The sequence below is a fragment of the Podarcis cretensis genome (assembly GCF_951804945.1).
Source record: "Podarcis cretensis genome assembly, chromosome: 8".
In the NCBI taxonomy this organism is placed as follows: domain Eukaryota; kingdom Metazoa; phylum Chordata; class Lepidosauria; order Squamata; family Lacertidae; genus Podarcis; species Podarcis cretensis.
In genome coordinates, this window is record NC_137177.1 from 57,088,217 (window position 1) to 57,109,363 (window position 21,147).

At 41.1% G+C, this 21,147-nt stretch overlaps 2 protein-coding genes across 3 annotated transcripts in view; one reads left to right on the forward strand and one right to left on the reverse strand.

Annotated features, from left to right (window-relative positions):
- Window positions 1–21,147, reverse strand: part of SDR42E1 (short chain dehydrogenase/reductase family 42E, member 1) — a 582,710-nt gene that overhangs the window by 532,160 nt on the left and 29,403 nt on the right. The window lies entirely within an intron of this gene.
- Window positions 1–21,147, forward strand: part of CDH13 (cadherin 13) — a 687,354-nt gene that overhangs the window by 289,349 nt on the left and 376,858 nt on the right. For both annotated transcript variants that reach the window (XM_079988791.1, XM_079988792.1), the window contains exon 3: window positions 13,273–13,481. In XM_079988791.1, coding sequence (XP_079844917.1) covers window positions 13,273–13,481 — 209 coding nt within the window. The remainder of the gene's footprint in view (window positions 1–13,272; window positions 13,482–21,147) is intronic.

Below are 21,147 nucleotides of genomic sequence, written 5' to 3' on the forward strand. Positions count from 1 at the left end.
CAAATTGATTAATTTTTGCTGTCTATATTTCAACAGTCTCAGAGTTTGAGAGTCAGTAGCACAGATGCTATAAAGGTTGTTGTAAACAACGCCATTGAAGGAGGCCCCATAACAGTTCAAGCTTCAGGGCCCAAAAAATATAGGTCCACCATTGCCTACACCCCACCCTGTACCGAACATTTGCCTTGGTCCTTTACCACTCCTTGCAACACAGTCTCCCAGAGACTTAGCACAGACTCATCACTCACCTAACAATCTTGTGATTTCACTCAAAGTTACTCCTTGTTTATCTGCCATGTTAAGTTGTTCTCCATCCAATGGGTAGGAGGAAAGGTCATGTGAAACTGTGTCTTGAATAAATCCCAGCCTAAAAGGCCAACAGAGTTGCTTTGAGGATGCAGATATGCATCAATTAAGCATCCCTTCTCAAAAAGAAACTGCTTGCAAGTCCTTATTTACTGTGTGGATGTCACTATCATATCTTTAGCTATTAGCAAAGTGCAACCCAGATGGAGCAAGGCAACAGTATGTAGCAACACCATCACTTACTAATGCTGTAAGAGACTAGTGCTTTAGGGAAAGAAGAGAAGCTGGTGAAGGGCGGAGGAGTAGGAAGGGGGAGAGTTCTGTTCCAGCGATTCATTCTTTATAATAGGTTTATAACCATGAGCAATGACAGGCCAAGTCAGACTGATTAGTATCTTATCTCTGTAAGCTTCCTTTGCATGATAATCATTAAGATTTTTCTAATCCAGAAGAATAAGAAGCTATTAGTCAAACAGTTGTCTCTGATAAGGGGGGGGCTAAGTCTTGTTCTTCAATGAGGTCAGAGGCACAGCTTTGAAGGACTGGTCATGAAATGTGGGCTCTAGCTTCAGTGGTCCCTTGAGCTAAGTTTCCCCATTGGGCCTCTTTCACCTAGAAGAGGCAAGAAGTGCAGAGTGAAAACTCTGGTCTCATTGCTTTATGATGCCACTGGGACATTTGCCAATGGGGGGGGGGGGCTTCGCCTTGTCATTCCCTGAACCAATCTGTAGCATTTCCAGTCAGTACCTTTTGAAACACCCAAGAGCCTCTGCCAATCAAAGGAGACAATACTAAGCTAGAGGAACCAATGGTCTTACGTAGTATAAGACATCTTTCTATGTTGCTATGAGTTCCTCCATTGAGTAAGGGTTGTAGGTCAGTGACAGAGGATCAGCATTGTGTGCAGAAATTCCCTGAGTCAATTCCTGGCATCTCCATATAGGGCTCCTATCTGAAACCCTGGAGAGCCACTGCCAGTCCGTGTAGACAACACTGAGCTAGATGGACCAATGGTGATGGACTCAGTATAAGGCACTTCCTATGCTGTTCCTATTACTACTGCATTCTGGAGGCATCTCTGGCCTCACATGTAGTCTGATTTTAACTTCTAGTGGCACTGTTCCTTCTAGATGAGCCGTTGAGATGCCCTGATTCAGAATGGGATCAGATGGGCTTTATATCTCATGGGTGTCATTACCAACATACCCATAAAGAAGACTCAGTAAAAGAAGCTTGGTTGGGGGAAATGTTATATTCATTTTACATATAACAAAGTGGAGGATCTGCAAACAATAAATCAACATGTTTACCGAATCAAAATATAGTGCAGACAAGGATGTCCTTTGGTAGGAAAAACCAACTTCCTCCCCACAACAGGGCATGTTTACAGGCACATCCTGTAGTCCCATTGTAAAGGATTGGAAAGAATTCTTCCTCCTTTCTTTTTTTTTTTTTTTTAAAAAATATTTATTAAAGTTTCAAAAAAGTTACAAGAATAAGAAAAAAAACAAAAAAGAAAAAGAAGCAAAAAATACAAAATACAGAAAAGTAAAAACAATTAAAAACAAATCAACCTTTCCATGTCTTGTCTTTCATTTGCTTGTTTCCCTGACCTCCCCGCACCTCCCTTTTTTGTATTCTAGTTCAATTAACGATTTCAGCAAATCCTTTCCATTTTTGCTTTTATCTTAATAATTTATCTTAATATATTATAACTTTACATTCTCACCTATTAACAATCCATTTTTACATACTCCTTTGTAACATTACTGCTAAAACCACATAACTTCATTCCAACATCCTTCTAACATTCCTTAATTTTACAATGTTTCTGTAGATAGTCTTTAAATTTCTTCCAATCTTCTTCTACCGACTCTTCTCCCAGGTCTCGGATTCTGCCAGTCATTTCCGCCAGTTCCATGTACTCCATCACCTTCATCTGCCATTCTTCCCGGGTGGGTAGATCTTGTGTCTTCCAATACTTTGCGATGAGTATTCTTGCTGCTGTTGGAATTCTTCCTCCTTTCTATGAGAATGTGAACTCGACGAGTGAATATGGTGATTGTTAGTAAGGAAAAACTACTTGGCCATCGTGTATTGGGTATAGGATGGGGGGAGAGAGTCAATTTATTTTTGATGGTTCTGACTGGTGAGGTTCCCTTGGCCCCCTGATGGCTCTTTGGCTGGATAAGCAGAAGTGGTTCTTTGTGTGAGGAGTATCAAAGGCAATGTTTGATGTGAATAGAAGCCATGTTGGGAATGGCTGTGAAAGGCAAGACAACATGGCACGGTTTTAGTGAAATTGTTCTCAACAGCGGCACTTGTCTGAGCCTAAGATGGGAGTCCATGTTAAAAGAGAAGTTATGTCACTTTGTAGCTATTAGGCTTAGCCCTGATGGAATCAAATGTAGTTTGTTGCAATGCACGGAACATCCCTTCCTGAAAAAGCTAGCAACTCTGTTTAGATGAGCATTCTCAAGAAAGTCCTGGGCTTCAGCAGGTTATAAATCAGGGTGGTCAATTACTGGCCATTTTTTAGTTGATTAAGGGTGGGTGTGGATCTCTCCGACACCTTCAAGACTAGTGGATCCCAATGTGTGGGACATTGATAATGAAGAAAGCTGGTTCTCATGGCAGATAATTCACAAATCATACCAAATAGTTCACAGACACACACATACCAATTAAAATGAAAAAACATGTGCAATTTCTTGAAACAAATATTTTCTAAAGTCAGATATGTTCCAACTAACAAGTCTTCAGTGGTAGATCAAGAATACAGAGCACCAATATGAACATATTTTCAGAAGGTATACTTATTTTTTATGATGTGCTGCAACAAAAATATATATTCTGAGATGGATTTTAATGTGTATTCAATTTTGTCAATGTCATTACATATAGAGAGGATTTATTTATTTATTTATTTATTTATTTATTTATTTATTTATTTTGCATACCACCCTTCATCCGAAGATCTCAGGGCAGTTCACAGCATATAAATTCAAAAAATATAATATAATAACAAAATAGAAACACAAGATACATAATAAAAACAAGAACAAAAACAAAGCAAAAAGCCCCTAACTATGCTATTATTATTTTTATAAAATTATCATTTTAAATTTGTTTTATATATGTAATAGATTCATAAGCTACCTTTTCTTTTTCTTTTGTATCCATCATTCCATCCATTCATCCCCAAAAAGGATATTGTATAACTAGCAAAGGTTCAGAAAAGAGGTTCCAAGGGGTTGCAGCAACTCCCCTATGGGGAAAAGTTAGGGTTCGGGCGTATGCAATTTTTGCCCCCAACTTTTAGTGTGAGCTTAAGTTGAGGAGATAGCAACAGAAGTTAGAGTGCTGCTGCTACCCACAAATATTTCACTGTATATTTCCTTGGGTGCTCTCTGCTGTATTTATTATCTACTAGTGGTTACCATGGTCACCATATGCTAACTGTTTCAGACTATATTGATGTTTAGGAGAATTCCTTAACTAAGTGCTATCTGTTCTGCTCTAAAATGCGGAATGCTTAACTGTATTTTTTTTGGGGGGGGAGTTGTATTTAATTTGTGATATTTTAGGAAGCTTGGAGATTTTCCTTGAAATACGAAGTGGTGTAAAAATTGCCTAAATAAATCAATTACCAGTGACTGCTATGTGGAGTGTTGACACCACCGGCAAGAATAAGAATTTTGAAAGAGAGAGACAGAGAGCGTAACAAACTATGGAGAAGCCTGTCAATAGCTACTAGTCATTCTGGCTATGCTCTGCTTCCACAGTTGAAAGCAGTGGTTGCTTCTAACTACCATAGAACCATGGAATTGTAGAGCTGGAAGGGACCACAATCTGGCCTACCCCCTGAAATTCAAGAATCTTTGACTCACCTTGGGCCTCGAACCCACAACCCTGGGATTAAGAGTCTCATGCTCTGCCAGCTAAACTATCCAGCCTCCAGTTGCTGGAAACCACAGGAGTGGAGAGTGTTCTTGTGTTCAGGTTCTGCTTGAGGGTTTCCCACAGGTATCTGGTTGGCCACTGTGAGAACTGGGTGCTGGACTAAAGTGGCCACCAGCCTGATCCAGCAGAAGGCTCTTCTTATGTTCTTATTTCCATTGTTCACCTACATCAGTTGTTATTGTTATTGTTCACTTACATCAGTTGTTATTGTTCAGTCGTTTAGTCGTGTCCGACTCTTCGTGACTCCATGGACTAGAGCACGCCAGGCCCTCCTGTCTTCCACTGCCTCCCGCAGTTTGGTCAAACTCATGCTGGTAGCTTCGAGAACACTGTCCAACCATCTTGTCCTCTGTCATCCCCTTCTCCTTGTGTCCTCCATCTTTCCCAACATCAGGGTCTTTTCCAGGCAGTCTTCTCTTCTCATGAGATGGCCAAAGTATTGGAGCCTCAGCTTCACGATCTGTCCTTCCAGTGAGCACTCAAGGCTGATTTCCTTAAGAATGGAGAGGTTTGATCTTCTTGCAGTCCATGGGACTCTCAAGAGTCTCCTCCAACACCATAATTCAAAAGCATCCATTATTCGGCGATCAGCCTTCTGTATGGTCCATCTCTCACTTCCATACATCACTACTGGGAAAACCATAGCTTTAACTATACGGACCTTTGTTGGAAAGGTGATATCTTTGCTTTTTAAGATGCTGTCTAGGTTTGTCATTGCTTTTCTCCCAAGAAGCAGGCTGCTGTCACCATCTGCAGTGATCATGGAGCCCAAGAAAGTAAAATCTCTCACTGCCTCCATTTCTTCCCCTTCTATTCATCAGTAAGACCCTCTAAAACCTGTACCATTTTGCCTACTGTAACAATCCTCCACCTCATTTTGGGTGCCCCCGCTGAGCTAAATGTTCAGCTCAGACCTATTGTACCTGAAACAAATAAAGAAGGGACACATAAGAAAGCTGGGGAGAAGGGGAAATGGGGCCAAATTGAAAAAGAGGAACGCTTATGATCATAACCGGAGAAATGTACCATTCCTTTGTATTTACTAAGACATTTATTTGTGTGCTTCCCCCAATTTGGTACAGTTTAAGTTTCTGCAGAGCTGTGAAAATGCAGGTTCATCTACTCAGGGCTTCTGTTGTCACAGGTCTTTAAATATCTTTATTTTTTCCTCTCCTGTTTCGAAAGAGAAGGAAAATGTTGCAGACCAGGCTCCGATTATTACTCACTTTCATTTTGCTTTGCTACATAAACGATGAATCATGTACTATCGCCAAAACAAGCAAGCACTTTAGAAATAATGCTGTGGTATCGCTTACGCCGCAGGTGGTGAGAGACAAAGGCTTTCATTTTGGGTGATGCTTCTTAAGATAAATCTCTTACCCTTTGGAATAAATAGTGTTCCCATTCATTTCGTGCAATTTTTAAAGAATGCTTCCCACCGAGTGCCAGCTAATGTTTCTCTGGCTGGTTTGAGTAGTAATGGCAGAGTCAGGCATAAGCAGTTCTTCAGGGAGAGCGAGGAGAAATTATTTCACCCACATGATGCCACTGTGAAGCATCACTAATGGCAGCACTCTCAATTGCACATGAATGGATTAGTCAATTTCATCTTCTCCCAGGTTCTTATTTCAGATCACCACACCAGTTTGCATCAAAATTAGTCAGCATTTTAATGTGCATTTCTATAAATATATACATTTTGTGTGCAATTTTGTCCAATGTACACATTTTTACAAGCCATTTTCCCATATATAGTGTATTTTGCATATTATTTTCACAAACGTTTGCAGTTCTGTGCATATTTTTGCCTATCAAGACTTTTAAAAATGGAAAATTTTACCACAACTTCTGTAGAAGTGTTGATTTTGAAGGCTAGTTGCATTGCATTTCACTGTTGATGCAGAATTTGTGAATTATGTATTGTATTGAAATACAAATTGAACCAACACCCCCTGCTATACCTCCTGTCAATGTACATGGTGATGATCCATGGTTGTATCACTAGTTGCACAAAGACACACAGGCAAGAATGATGTTTTACCAGGCATGGATGCAAGAAAACAGAAGATATCCCTTGCCTCTAAGGACATTGAGTACTACCTTAGTTTCATTTTGGGATGAGGTCTATGCAGTTAAGTTCAAAGCTTCAGGGGGAAATGAGTTTTGCAGAGGGGTATGAAAGATGTTGAAAGCCCCCTTCCCAATTTACATAACAGGACGCAGGGACATATAATTGGTCTTGCATCCAGCAACATGTGCCTACCCACTTTCATCCTCCAATGTCTGTGCATTAAGCATTGATGTCTGAAGAAGGAGAGCCTACAAATGACACATGATCTGGAACCTTGCACAATCAGGGTTTCATGTTTTATGGAGAAACATGGTGTAGGCCCCCCTAACAGCTTGGGACCAGTTTACTTCTGAGATCACCTTACCCCATCTTTGCCTACTTGACTGCTTCAACTGCTTTACTCTGCAGACATGACACTCACTGAACATTATATGTAAATAACCATATGAGTGTATGGCTCAACTATTTGTGAACACAGATTGCACACTCATTGAATGTAATGTGCAAATATTCCTGAAGGGTTGAGTAATCGAATGATGCACATTAATTAGCTCTCTAATACGGTGACCTTGACAGTGACTTAAACTGCAGACCAAAGTTTATGGGAGAGGATTTAAAAAGAAACCCAATGCCAGTTTAGTGTAAATCATCTGGCAAACAAAACACAGTTGATTTTTGTTCTCAGAAAGCTTGGGAAGCATATTGAAAGCTACAAAAAGCTATAGTTTTCTGCAGTGTGGTTTGCAGGCGTTGTCCAGGTATGCCTGCCCTTACATTTTGGTGATAGGCTGCAGGTGCTAGACTGAGAGGTTCTGGTTCCTTCCGCTGATCTAGCTTTAAATTTCTTTTAAGGGAAGGTAGATGTAAAATATATGAATAATGAAGAAGAAGCAGATGATGGGCTCCAGTTTGTTTGCTATGAACCAGTTGCTTCTGCTTTTGCAGCATATCCAGCATAATTGGAAGTAAGACTTTTAAAATAAAGTGGAATTGATATCCATAAATTTGGAATAGAGGAAGCTGCCTTATACTGAATTGGACCATCTAGGCCAAGGGCGCTGGCTGCTAGGGTATTGGACACTGTGGAGGCCCCCTTTTTTTTGAAGGGGCCAGAGCCCCTCAGTGTTCAGAGGACCCCCCCACACACACACATGACATCAGGAGATTTCACGGAGTTGCACATGGGTCCCCTCATTCCTCCAGAGAAGGTGGCACCTCTGATATCGGCCGATATCGTTCACAATGCCTGGCAGCTGCCATGAGATTGATGGGATGTAGGAGGCCTTCAAAGCACTTAGGGGAGAGACTAGGGATTTAAGCTAGTGCTTCTGCCTACAAACCATGTTTTCTACTGCTGAGCTATACCCCTTCCCCAAGTTTGCTGTGCACCACAGCCTTAATCCTTAGGGAGTTGAATCAAAGGGCAAATATCCACTGCTACAAACACAAATCAGTGTTAAAGTGTTCTAACTGTCAGGGACATAGAGTCTTTGAGAATGTTAAGGTTTTATTTTTGCTTGCTTGCTTGCTTGAATATTCATTGGAAGCTCTAAAGAAGATTCAGGGTGGTGAAACCTAAACTTTGCAGTATGTCAGACAAAGTTTCTGACCACCACATCCTTAGTTCATGGCTGACAGTAGCCCATATTTCAAGTCCTTTCCATGAATTTCTGAACAATGATCAGAAAACAAACTACAATGTTTGCATATCAGCTCTCTGGACCCGGAGAATTGACCTGTATTTTATTTCAATGTATGTTGCTGCTGCTTTTGTCATGTTTTGTTTTGTTTTTTAATGATTATTTGGGTCAGACGTGGGAAGACTTAGAATTCCCTTTTCTTTTGAGGTTTTTCAGCTCAATGGGAGAGCTGTGATTAAATTTGTAGTACACATAATGTCAACTGGCAGACACACACACACACACACACACACACACACACACACTGTAGAATACAGATATAAAGTTTCTTGAAGGACCTGACACTGAACATAATGCCAACAGACTGGTAAAGGAGCAACAGGATGAATGAAATATAGCTTGTTTTTCATTGGAAGATGCTTGGCACAGACTCTGTTCTCCTCATGCTGAGTTTTGGAGCCTATTCTGAGCCATACGGCATATTAAACATAATAAAGATGTTCACTTGGCAGAGGCAGCATGACTAGGGGTATCAGAAGAGCCATACAGAAGATATCAATAAATAAATAACTTTGCACAGAAATAAAAGTTTGAATATATACACATCAGAGTGTTTTATGGAAGTGAAAAATGAGTGGGTGGAGTGATGTGATGGGTGTTGAAATGGTTGAGCGATTTTGTTTTTGGGATGGCGGTTTTTCTGGTTCATAGTTGTTTTACTTAGTGCATTGTTTTAGAGGCATTTATTTAATTGTATTAATTGAACTGTATTACTTAAAATGTGGAATTATCATGATGATTAGTAGTTGTAGGGGGGCATTGTTTGGTTCTGAATATGAACTGTGCATTGTAGCCCTTACATTATTTCCTTTTCATTGGGATTTATAAACTCATTTAAAGGTTTTGGTTGAAATATGACATGGTATATAAATGAACTAAACAGATAGATCGAGTCATTTGGATATGACTGGTAGATTTTTAAAAATATGTATTTTCATTGGGAATAATGATGGGAATTGGTAAGATGATATATTAATTATATTTAATCTTCTAAAGACCCATGTCTGTGGGTTAACAACAAAGGGAAAATGGCTTGGTGCCTGGATTCAAAACGTAGGGCTAGCACACAGATAGCCCCAGTAGCAGAGTATTGAGTCCCGTCATTAGGCAGATTCATGAAGCATTGAACGTTATTTATTCCATTCAGCTGTGTGAAGCAGCTGACCCCCTTTTACCCCTTTTTCAATTAATGCAATGTAATTTTAAAATGCAGACATGCATTTTCCTTATGCAACAGCAATGAAATAATACAAGTAAAATTCTATAGTTGTTAACTGAAGCAAAGTACGTGGGCTGAAGCTGGGAGCTAATGTTTAGGCATGTCCAACTCCTTGGCTTGCACCAAAGAGAGAGATGGAAGAACAGGAACCAGGCTTTACTTCTTCTATTTCAGGAGAAGAGGAGGTGTGAAGTAACTGAGCATATTCTAGCAATTAGAACTCTGTGGTCCTTAACTCCTTCAAATGCTATGCCATTCACAGTGCAATCATTAAGATTCATAAAGTCAGCAGTTGACATAAGTGAGCATGGCCATACCTGTTGGTACTGCTATTAAATGGCTGTTTAGCAGTGCTTTTTTTCTTTAAAAAATGTTTGGGGTACTCTCATTTTCCTACTCTTATTGAAATACTGCCCCTCAATGAGGACAAACTTAGATTCACAAAATGTTTAGGGGTATGCGTACCCCTGCATCCCCCCAGAAAAAAAGCACTGCTGTTCAGCACCAATAATGGGGAAGGGTCAAAGCTCAGTGGCAGAGCATCTGCTTTACGTGCAGCAAAACCCAGGTAGGGTTGAGAGCACCCTCCATCTGAAATCATCGAGGGTTGCTGCCCATCAGTATAAACAATACTGAGCTAGATAGATCAGTTGTCTGATCAATAAGGCACTTTCCTATGTTCCCAATACTTTCTTAAATATGCTGCAGTGGTGGATGAGCTCCCATTGACCAAACTCAGCTATTTCCACCACTAAAGAATAAGGAAGTAGCTTGCTGTTGTTTCCGCGGGCCCAAATTAAGAAATCTACTTGTGTTCCCAGTGTTCTCATCAGTACTGGGATGGGGCCCAAGCCCTCCTTTATATTCCTTTGAACTCTGCTGTGTTGATCCCTTTCCTCCCCCAAATTCCCTGGTAGGTCAACAGCAATATGATTTTTTCTGATGTTCGCAGTATAAGGTCTTTCTCACACGAAACTAGAATGATATGTCAAGGGTGCACACACATTTTCACTATACACCAATGTAACGGTGCCCAGGGCCTCTGCTGTACTAGTATAGGATCCTGGTGCAGCATTGGGCCAGGAGGCCAAATATTTCTCTCTAGTGGCAGAACTGAGAAGTATTTTTTTTCCCAGGAAGCTGTGCTTTGCTGCCTCTGCATCACCCTGAATGGTAAATTGGTCCTCTGCACTGTGTGTGTATATATATGTATGTATATAATGGGTGTCCATTTATATTTTTTATTTGCATTATTGATTTTTTCCAGAATAATATCAGTTCAATAAAAAAAGACACTGAATTGCAAGGTGTGGAGAAATAGCAAATCCCACTTTATCTAATCAATATCTCCTCATCTCCCCGAATAGCGAATTTCCCTCACGGGCATTACATTTCCAGCATGCCATTGTTAAGGCTTGTCAAATTACAAAAAAGGAATTAATTGCATTGTCTTACTTAAATGTGTGTATTGTTGCTATTTTGACATTTAAATGATTGCTGGTGATACAGACTCCCATCGCTGATGGGAGAGGATGTTGATGGCTGTTTGAAAGCCTCATGGAAAGGCTTCCTTCTCAATCTAGGCAAAAACAGCAAGGGGAGCAAAAGATTGGTTCTTATTCTTCCAGAAAAGTACTTGTGCATAACACTCCAATTGCATGACTGCTACATAACTTCTATGCTGCTGCCAATCTTTCAATCTGTCAAGGGGCATATGAATGGCGTCCCCAAACTGACAGCTGATTTCCTCCGCAGAACCAATGCATGTAAGGGTCTTTCTCTGTCACTCTCTCTGTCTCTCTTTCTCTCTGCCAGGAGTGGCTAATATGGTACCCTCCAGAAGTTTTTGGATCACATCTCCCATCATCCCTGACAATTCCTGTTGGGGCTGATGGAAGTTGGAGTTCCCATGATCTAGAGGGCACCAGGTTGAGGAATGGCTGGTTTAGCAGGAAGCGGGTCTTGTTCTTTTATTTCAATAAATGCCCTGAGCTCATAACTTCTGCATTAAAAATATATATGGTGCATTTGCATCTAATGAAACAGAGAGCTTCACAGATCAGCAGCCTATTAGAGATGGATCTCAATTCCATAAATATGAAAAGCTTTCCATAAGAAAAAGCCCATGCTGAACATAATTACAGTGGTCTACACAATAACAATTATGGCACTGTTGAAGTGTGGAAATTCATATATTCAGGGAGGCTCTTTGATAGTCAAACCAATCATCCTACAGTAATTTCCATCAAACAAACAGAATTGGTTCTTAATATGAAACAAAATTATTACCCAGCACTGTGTTGTTAGCCTTAAGGATTTTAGATGCCCAGGCCAAGCCCGGGATGATTACTATATCATTATTAACTGAAAACATTTTGTTCTTGCCTGCTGTTTCTTACATTATAAACCTGGGATAACTGCTCCCAAAGTAGATGCTTATATTTCAAGTTTGTTTAACTCTGCTTCTGATTATATTTTGATGAATAAATTTCACTCTGGACAAATACTAGAAAATAGTTCACTTCTTTGGACTTCACTGTGTGAAAGATACCTAGTATTTTTGTCCTAGAGTGTCAAGAGGGCTCATTTGGGAATCCTGTAAACCATTAGGGTGACCACCTATGCATCACTCAAAGAGAGGACAAACAAGGGCATATATTTGCATACATTTTGCATATGCTAATAGATGCAACTTGAGGAAAAAATATTATAATTTAAATATAAATACTGAGCCTACTCATTCTACCATTTAGGTGCCAACTGTTGATGGGTAATTTCAAGGCCCCTATACTCAGTTCTTAGGATCCTTTATCTTTAAACCAGACTTGCACTCAACCAACCTTCAAATATAGGACTTTTTCAGGTAGCAGATTGTCCTCTGTAAAGTCTGAAATGTACCCACCCTATAAGATTGCCCCATCTCTCCAAAAGGATATTGTAGTCCTGGAAAAAGGTATAGAACCAACCATCCTGCAAAGAAAAGTGACTGACATCTGGGTTGTTTTTTCATTTAGGGAAATAAAGATGGCTATAGGTGGTGGTGAGCATGAGGATAGAAGTTTATCAAATGATGTGTATAATGTGGCATGTATAGCAATGCAGGAATTGATATTGTTTAGCAAAATGAGTGCTGTTGGGGAATTTGCTTCTCACTGAAATTAAGTAGCAAGGTGGAAATTAGAAGAAATCTGTGTGGATAAAGTTGACATTGAGATTTTCAGAAAATTCTATCCTTTTGTGCAAAGAGTTCTTTGGATTGTGAAAAAAGTCCACAGTCACTTTGACTCCCACAGCCATCCTGCATGAATAACTGGGAAGCTGTTAAAACATATCTACCCCAGTGCTCAGAACTTAAGCCCTCGCCGCCATAGCCCTTTTGACAGATACAAATAAACTTTGTGAATTCAGGTTGGATTTCAGTGCCAAATGTTCCCTCAGAATTTGGCCCTGCCCCCGCCCCCCCTTTTGCTCACTGACACCGGGTACAATAAACCAACCAAGTATTGTATACCCATTAGGTCACTGCAGTGCATTAAAAACCTCTCCTTCAAGAATGCTGCTACGAATTAACCTGGAGCAGGGCTTTTAAGTGTGGCTGCCCCTTTTCTGCGGAATAGCTGTCCTGTTGAGATAGCTGTGCTTCCCAGAAACAAATGAAGTCATTTTGGTTCTAACAAGCTTTCCCTGCGAACAGGTCTCTGCCAGGGTGATACTGTGCAGGGGTCCTGCTCGAGAGTTCCAACAGGCCACTGTGAGAACAGAATGTTGGACTGAAGGAGCCTTTTGCAGATCCAGCAGGATCTCCTTATATCCTTATGTTCCTATTGCTTTAAATTTATCTGCTTTTGTTTTTTTGTGTAGTTTTGAACTGTTTCTTTGCTGTTTTATTACATTCTGTATATAGCCTTGAGATATGTGTGGAAGGATTAATAATAATAATAAGAATAATAGATATTTAATGGACACTTATGCTCTTGTTTCTATCTCCCCCCCCCCCTTTTGCCTCTCTCTAGTGGTATTTGATGATTGTCAAGGAAATCACAAATTGAACTTTGAAGTTTCAAACCCAGGCTTCAAGGTGGAACCAAATGGGGTTTTAGTTGCACTGAGAAATTTATCGGACACTGGCAGAGCCTTATTCATCCATGCCCGGTCAGCTCAGGCTGAAGATACAGCAGAAGTATTGCTTGTCGACAGAAAAGAGAAACAAGGTTCTTTAAAGGTAAGACTAAAACAAATGTAAATCATAAGTTTTCCTGCCGCTAGGGCAGATTACTGGGGACTAGCAGTTAAATGAGGATGTCCTTTAGCCATTTTAACAGAGAATAGTCACTTCAGCTTGATGTTATTTTCCAAAGACTATTAATAATATTTTATGCTCTGCATTGTGAAAGAACATTTGAAAGGAAAACAGTATAGTTCATATTGCATCCAAGCAGTATGAACTCAGAAGTGTTACAGGAGCAGCTGACCCTTGAAAATCAAATAATTGATTTTGGTGTTTGCCCTGTAATGTGTTGAATGCTTCACTGATTTGAGAGGCTGTTTTTTTCATTTTTTTACTAATTGTGTTTTTATACGTTGTAACCCATCCTGCAAGAAACAACAATAATTGCTAGATCACATGCATTTTTCTGAACTACGTAGTCATGAATCTTGTCAAAGGCATCAATCCAGGTCCACACTCCATACTTAACTACTCCAAAGCGGTCTGACTGAATGCATTGAGATTGCGCCAGCGGGTATGTCATTTGGGAATATTCCATGCTTGTGTTGCTTTCAGTTTATCCCTTTCAGGACAGACAAAAGGAACTACTTCTTCAAAGAACATAGGCTCATGCCATTTGCTTCCTTGAGATGCTGTGATAGTCATTGACCTAGATGGCTTTTAAAAAAGAAATAAGAAATAGACAATCCCTGGCTACTAGCCATGATGACTATAGAGGCCTTGTTGCTGGGGAACAAGAGTAGGGAAGGGTCATTTTCATCATGTCCTGCTTCTCTTTCCAGAGGCAGTTGGTTGCCCATGTCAGGAAACAGGGTTCTAGAATAAATCAACCTTTGGTCTGATCCAGCCAGGCTCTTCTTATCTCCTTTCATATCCAACTCCTTTCATATTTTGCAATTTCAATCTAAATCCAGCCTTGGCATACAATGAAGGAGGTGGCAGAGAATCGAGGTCCTTTTGCAAACTGATCGAAATGTTTACAGCACATGCAACCACATAGCAAAGGAATATCTGAGATAGCCTTCATTTCTGCACCATGGCATTTAGCAAAGAGGCAGTCACGACAATGACTTACAAGACAATTACGCCAGGTACCTTTTTTTACAGACCTATAATTTAGGACGACAAAGAAGCCATAATGAGGAGGTTATAAAGGATGACTGATCCATTCTCTCTCTCCACTATTTAGCTCATCAGGCAGGCAGCAGTTTCATCACATTTCCTGCAGACTTGGTAGTTTGACTTAAATCTTCCGTTTAAGAGAAATGTTGCCTGGGAAGAGAAGGCTAAGGCAACTTTTCAAATTATTTTCTCTGCCCAATGTGTTTTGATCTCAACTTTGATCTGTAGAGTGTCTTGTGCAGATTGTGTGGGCAGATGTGTGTTTTCTCTTTTGTTATGTGTGAACCTCCTTTGAGGCTATACAGGGGTTGGAATGAATGGATCACTCTTTCCAGTGCATGACAGTTTCACATGTTCTGTTTCCCACATTAATAAGAAGTGCCATGTTTGATCAGGCCAATGGCCCATCTAGTCTAGCATCCTATTCCTACAGTGGCCCAACAGATGCTTGTGGGGAACCCACAAGCTACACCTGAGTCCAAAGGCACTCTTATCTCCTGTGGTTTCTATTAACTGATATACGAAAGCCTACTGCCTCTGGCCATGTGATATGCAGTGGTATATCCCCATTGGGATGGTGGGATGGAAAGCAGAGAGCTCAACAGTAGATGAAGCTACAGCCAATGAGAGACAGTGCCAAATAATTATAGTTTTCTCCTCATCCTCCTCCCTGCTGAAAACTGAGACTAAGGAGGAGGAGGAAGCTTACAGGCAGTACCACCTCCAGGAATGAATGTAAGAAAGAAGGCAGGCAGGTGGGTGCTGGCTGAAGGCAAACTGAGGTTGCTGAGGCAGTGCCCCATTTACTCTAATGGCCCATTTTTATGTGTTTATCTGGAAATTCGTATTTAAGTACATATAAAACCATTGCCATAATATTGTTTTCCGTTATCTGCATAGAATATGTCTCCATTTGACATCTAAGGCCCTCTTATCTATTAAGTTATAGTGGGTGGGCTCAAGGAACAGGGTCTTTTCAGTTGTTGTGCCAATGTACTCAAAGGTTCTCCTCAGAGAGGCCTATATGGCCCATTTCCTGACTTAAAAAGGGGGCCTTTGAGCGAGGTCAAACCAATGTAGGGGTTTGTAGTTGGGGTTTTTTTTGGGGGGGGGGGGGGTGGTGGTTTGTTTGTTTTTGTTTTGCTGCTACTGAGTTTGCTGCTAAGTTTGCTATCTGCTCTAACTGCTGATTTCTTATTGCTACTGTTTTTATTATTGCTGATATTGTCACTATTGCTATTGTTGGTGCTTTTATTGTATTGCAAGCATTATGATTAATTTTGCTTTCTATGACTCACTGATTTGAGTTTTCTAGTGGAAGACAAATGATGTCTAGGTATCAGGCAAAAATGTTTCTCTATAACCAGGCCCTTGCACTGATTAAACAATCTATGGTCTTTTAAGGAAAGTATGGCAGAAATCCTGCACCCTACCCATGAGAATTTCACCCAAATGTTATCTCCCATGTGATCATTTTCAAATGCAATTCATTTTCTCATTAACTGATGGAGATTGGTTGGGGGGGGGGACATGACAGGAAAAAATCCCCTAATTTTAAGACAGATGTCTCCACTTGCTGGCACTCTAGCTTGTACATCTACAGAGTGTTTTCTCTCTAGGCTAAAAGCTTTGCCAGACACACATTCTCGATATGGTCTGTTCCCAGCCTCTCAAACTTCAATCCGGTGTGATTTTACAAGAAGCTTGGCTGCTTTTATTTATGCTTTGTAGCCAGAACATGTCAGCCGGCAAACAGTGCCACATCTCCATCTGTGGGCAAGATGAATCTTGGCTAAGAATAGCTCTGCTTGGAACCTTAGCTTGTTAGTAAAATTGTGTAGGGTTAAGAATAGGCATATGCTGGTTTGCTGCTTAGCATTTCAATCTGCAGATGTAGTGGAACCTCATTTAACGAGAGTGTAAGTATGCTTTAAAACCTTTCCCCACTGACTGTGACTCTTGCTCCTGTTTGGAATGCTGTAGCTGACACCTGTGAAATCCTGTTGTTAAATTGCCCTATTTGCGGGAAACCTGACATATCTGGGAATGACTGATGGCTCAACGGTCTCTTAATACGTGGGCTGCCATCTGGGGGAAACTTTGCTCTGGAGAACAACACATCAAATGGTCCTGAGGCACATGATGCAGGTTTTTTTTTTGGTTGAAGCTAAGTGGACTTGATCCTGACAATTGTTTACATGGCAGATTATTTGGAAACCATGGTCACAATTGGGTGCAGAGTTAAGCACATGAGCAGTGCAATTCCATCTTTAAATTGGCAGCGTGTGAATCCACTACAGATCAACCACTACTGATACAATGTGCTTTATGTGGGTCTTGTATCTGATCTGGATCCGGAACTCTTATATTGCCATGGTAAATATAATGCTTGACTCTTGAGCATCTTGGCAGACTGTAAAAGTGGTGTGCAGTGGCCAGAGCACTCACAGGAGTAGATGGCTGCCATCAAGCTACCCCTCTGCTGAGAGATCTTCACAGGTTGCCAGTTAACGTCCAGCCAGGTTGTAGGTTCTTGTGTTAATTCTCAAGGCCCTAAACAACTGGCCCCAAAGAACCTCAAGGACCACCTAGTTTCTTATGCTCCACCTAGATCACTGAGATCCTCTGATGGAGCACTTCTGCTGGTTTTCCACATCCCTAAGGTTTGGTTGGCCTTTCCTAGGGACTGAGCCTTTAGTGTGGCTGGCCCAGCCCTGTGTAACTCTCTGCCAGTAGGTATCATCCCTGTTTTACCCCAACAGCAACCATGCTTGAGAGAGAGAGTTCATAACTGATCTAACTATAGGAATGAAGCAGGGCTTGTCCCCCCATCGTAGAGGAGAGAAGGGAAGCAGGGCTGTCCCATCTGAGTGACCATCTGCCTTGGTCTCTCCTGAACTGACTCCTAGAGGCCAGCTACCTGAACTGTTTCCATCTCAGCTGCTTATTAAACTGCAACTTTAATGAACTGGTGCCAGACCTCCCCCCCCCCATCCTTCTTCCCTCTTCTTCACTTTTTCCTTGTGTGCCATGTCTTGTAAGATTGTAAGCCTGAGGTCAGGGACTATTTTACTGCTGATCTTTACAAGCTGTTTCCAGAAGCCTTTTTAGTTAAAAAGTGGGGCAAATCTTTTTTAAACATATACATGAAACCAATTCAGATCCAGGTCTTACAAATCACAGCCCAAACAACAACTGCAAACTTCTAACCAATACACCACACTCTCATGATTTCCACTCTGTGTACAACAAATGTAAACTTCACAATAATCAAACCTCGTAATAAATCAAACCTCAACACACCATTTGCTATTATTCCATTTAGCCTTCGTGCTTTTGTATAATGTTTTCCCTTATGAAGCAGTCCAAACGCTGAGCTCTGTAATTTATTGGGGCAGTGGAGACACAGCACCCTAGCATGGCGTTTTTCTCATTAGCATAGCTTTACCATATTTGGCTCTCACTGAGCTCCACTTTGAAAGCTCCAGTTTGTTCTGAGTCACAACCTTGGGTGAATAAATCATCACCTCTAAGCAAGGAGGGAAATATGTTTAATCAACAATTAGGCTTATGCAACTAGAGAGCTACCTCAGTTGCATCTAGAAAGCTGAAACGTATCCCTCTGTCAATATATAATTGGGGCAACGTTGCTTAGTGTTTTTTGAACAGTGAGAGAATACAGCAGGGATACAGAACTCTTTTCAACCTGAGGGCCACACTTCTTTCTGGACAACCTTCCAGCGGCTGCATGCTAGGGGTGAATGGAGCAATAGATATATTTTTTTACCTGTGTACAGTAGACTGGCAGCAACACATTGGATGGGATTAATCATTGACATTAATGAACTTAAATTCAGTGAGTCTCCTCTGAGTAGGACTAGCATTGGATACCACAAAGCTCCTCTCTGACCTCCATCTAGGTAAGCAAGAGTTGTTATCAGAGTTCACAGTCATTTTCCAGCCAGGCAAATGTGAAAGGTGGGGCTGGTGAGGGGTCTAAAGGGAGTACTAAGGGCTCAGCTGAAGCAAACAGAAATTTGGGTTTTCTCCGAATTGACAATTGTTCCGATTTAGCACAAAAGAGCAGGTTTTCCCTGAGAAAGGAGAAGGGCAAGGGGGGAAATTCTCAGAGCCATGCTTTCTAGGCATGGGACAAGTGGCAGTATTGACAAGTCCACAGTGTCCTTAGGAACATAGGAAGCTGCTTTATACTGAGACAATCCATTTATTGGTCCATCCAGTGCAGCATTGTTGACACAAACTGTGCCATGGCTCACTGATAGAGCATCTGTCTTGCTTACAGCAGGTCCCTGGTTCAATCCTCAGATAGGAATGGAAAATACCCCTCTTTGATATGCTGTAAAGCTGCTGCCAGTCATTATGGGCAGCATTGAGCTAGATCAGGCATAGGCTAATTCCAGCCCTCCAGATGTTTGGGACTACAATTCCCATCATCCACGACCACTGGTCCTGTTATCTAGAGATGATGGGAGTTGTAGTCCCAAACATCTGGAGGGCTGGAGTTTGCCTATGCCTGAGCTAGATGAACCAAAGGTCTGATTCAGTAGGAAGAAGCTTCTAATATTCCCATGACTGGCAGCACCTCTACAGTCCTCAATCTGCAGCCCTAATCTGGAGATGCTGGGGACTGCATGAAAAGCAGCCACTTTGCCCTGGGCATGCACCTGGCAATCCCATAACTGTTGCATTTCCACATTCATAATGATACCACTTATGGGATGCTTGGCTCAACTTATTTGCATCTTTTGCCCAACAGGGCTGTATTTATAGGAGCATGTTTTTTTTTATTGATTAGTCCCTCATACGTTCCTGTAATCTGTTGGGGATGGACATGCTTTCTGCCAGTTTTACGTAAGTGCTCCTTGTCAAGGGGTCAAGATTAATAGCTCCTTTCTTCTCCATCCTGAGTGCTTTGAGAAAAGACTTAATTGCAACACTTACGCCAACTCATAATCATCCTGAAATGTGTTTCTCAATTAATAAACCAATCTTCAAATGCAGTGAACACACTGTGTGATGAATAATACTTGATAACAACAAACCGAGTTAGAATCGATATATCTATATCTATATCTATATCTATATCTATATCTATATCTATATCTATATCTATATCTATATCTATCATCTATGAATGAGAGAGATCTATATATATTGGTGCATTTTGCAGGACAATGAAATGAGAATAGCTTGATTCTCAGTGAAGACATGTCAATAACAGTGAATGGAGCACTGATCCACCAACCTCAGTCTGCCCCCAGCTAGCAGGCATGCCTTTTTACTTACAAATAGTCAGGGGGTGGCTCTGCCTACTATTGTCTCTGGCTCTACCTGCCTTCTGCCCTACCTGATCTCCCTGCCTTCTGCCCTACCTGTTTCAGTGGGCACCAGCTACCACCGTTGACTTTTGCTGTGCCCCCCACTCTATTTCAACTAGCACCTCTGCTTTCTAAGGCAGCTTTGTGCTTCAAATTAGCAACCACACTCCAGCATACATATCCCAACCTGGCACCCTCCCAAGGTAATTTGACACCAGTTCCCATCACCCCTGACCATGGGTCATGATGACTGGGGTTGATGGGAATTCAAGTTATGCAGCATAGAATCATACCATAGGATCATTTCATAGGATCACATCTGGACAACACCTGGCTGAGAGAGCTGTTCTGACAAACAGTTTTGTCATCCTTTGATACCTATAAGCAGGAGTCATTGGGAAGTGCTGAAAGGCCAACAGGGAAAACACAAGAGGAAAAGCTCTTCCAAATGCCTTAGCTTTCTTTATGTGTGGCGATTTTGGTGCCTGTAGATGTGTGTGCATGTTTGTGCACATGCTTTCAAAAGAGCCACACACCCGGGAGAACTTTTTATCAACTTTAATAAGTATGATCAAGAGACATGTGGGTGGAATTACGCTGTCCATTTTTGGTTAATTATAGATTCTGGTAGATTATACTGCTGGGGGAAGCTTGCATCAGGGATAGGGAATCTGTGGCCCTCACTCCAGATGTTGTCAGCCAACTCCTCTCAGGTATGGATAATACAGCCAATGGTCAGGCATGATGGGAGCTTTAGTCCAGCAACTTCTAAATAGCGGGCAACAGATTTCTCTTCCCATCTTACGGGGGGGGGGGGAATCCAGCATAAAAAGTTTCCTTGATGCAAAACTGAAACAAAACTTGGAAGGTTATTAGGCTGGAAACTTTTGTCCCTCTGGCATGGTATATATGTGCGAAAGAAAGAAAGAAAGAAAGAAAGAAAGAAAGAAAGAAAGAAAGAAAGACGACACATCCACCCCTCCTTTTGTTTGTTTTTACCCTCTTTCAATGACTTGTATTCCAAATTGTTCTGCAGAATATGTTCCCATTCCTTTTTAAAATTAGGCTTGAACATTTTTGTGGGGAAGAAACAGCAGTAGTTTATGCAAAATAAAAAATGCTGCCAATATGAGATTTTTCAAAACCTACCGGTATTTAAAACAACAACAACCTCTGACCAGCCAAGTTTTGAAATATTG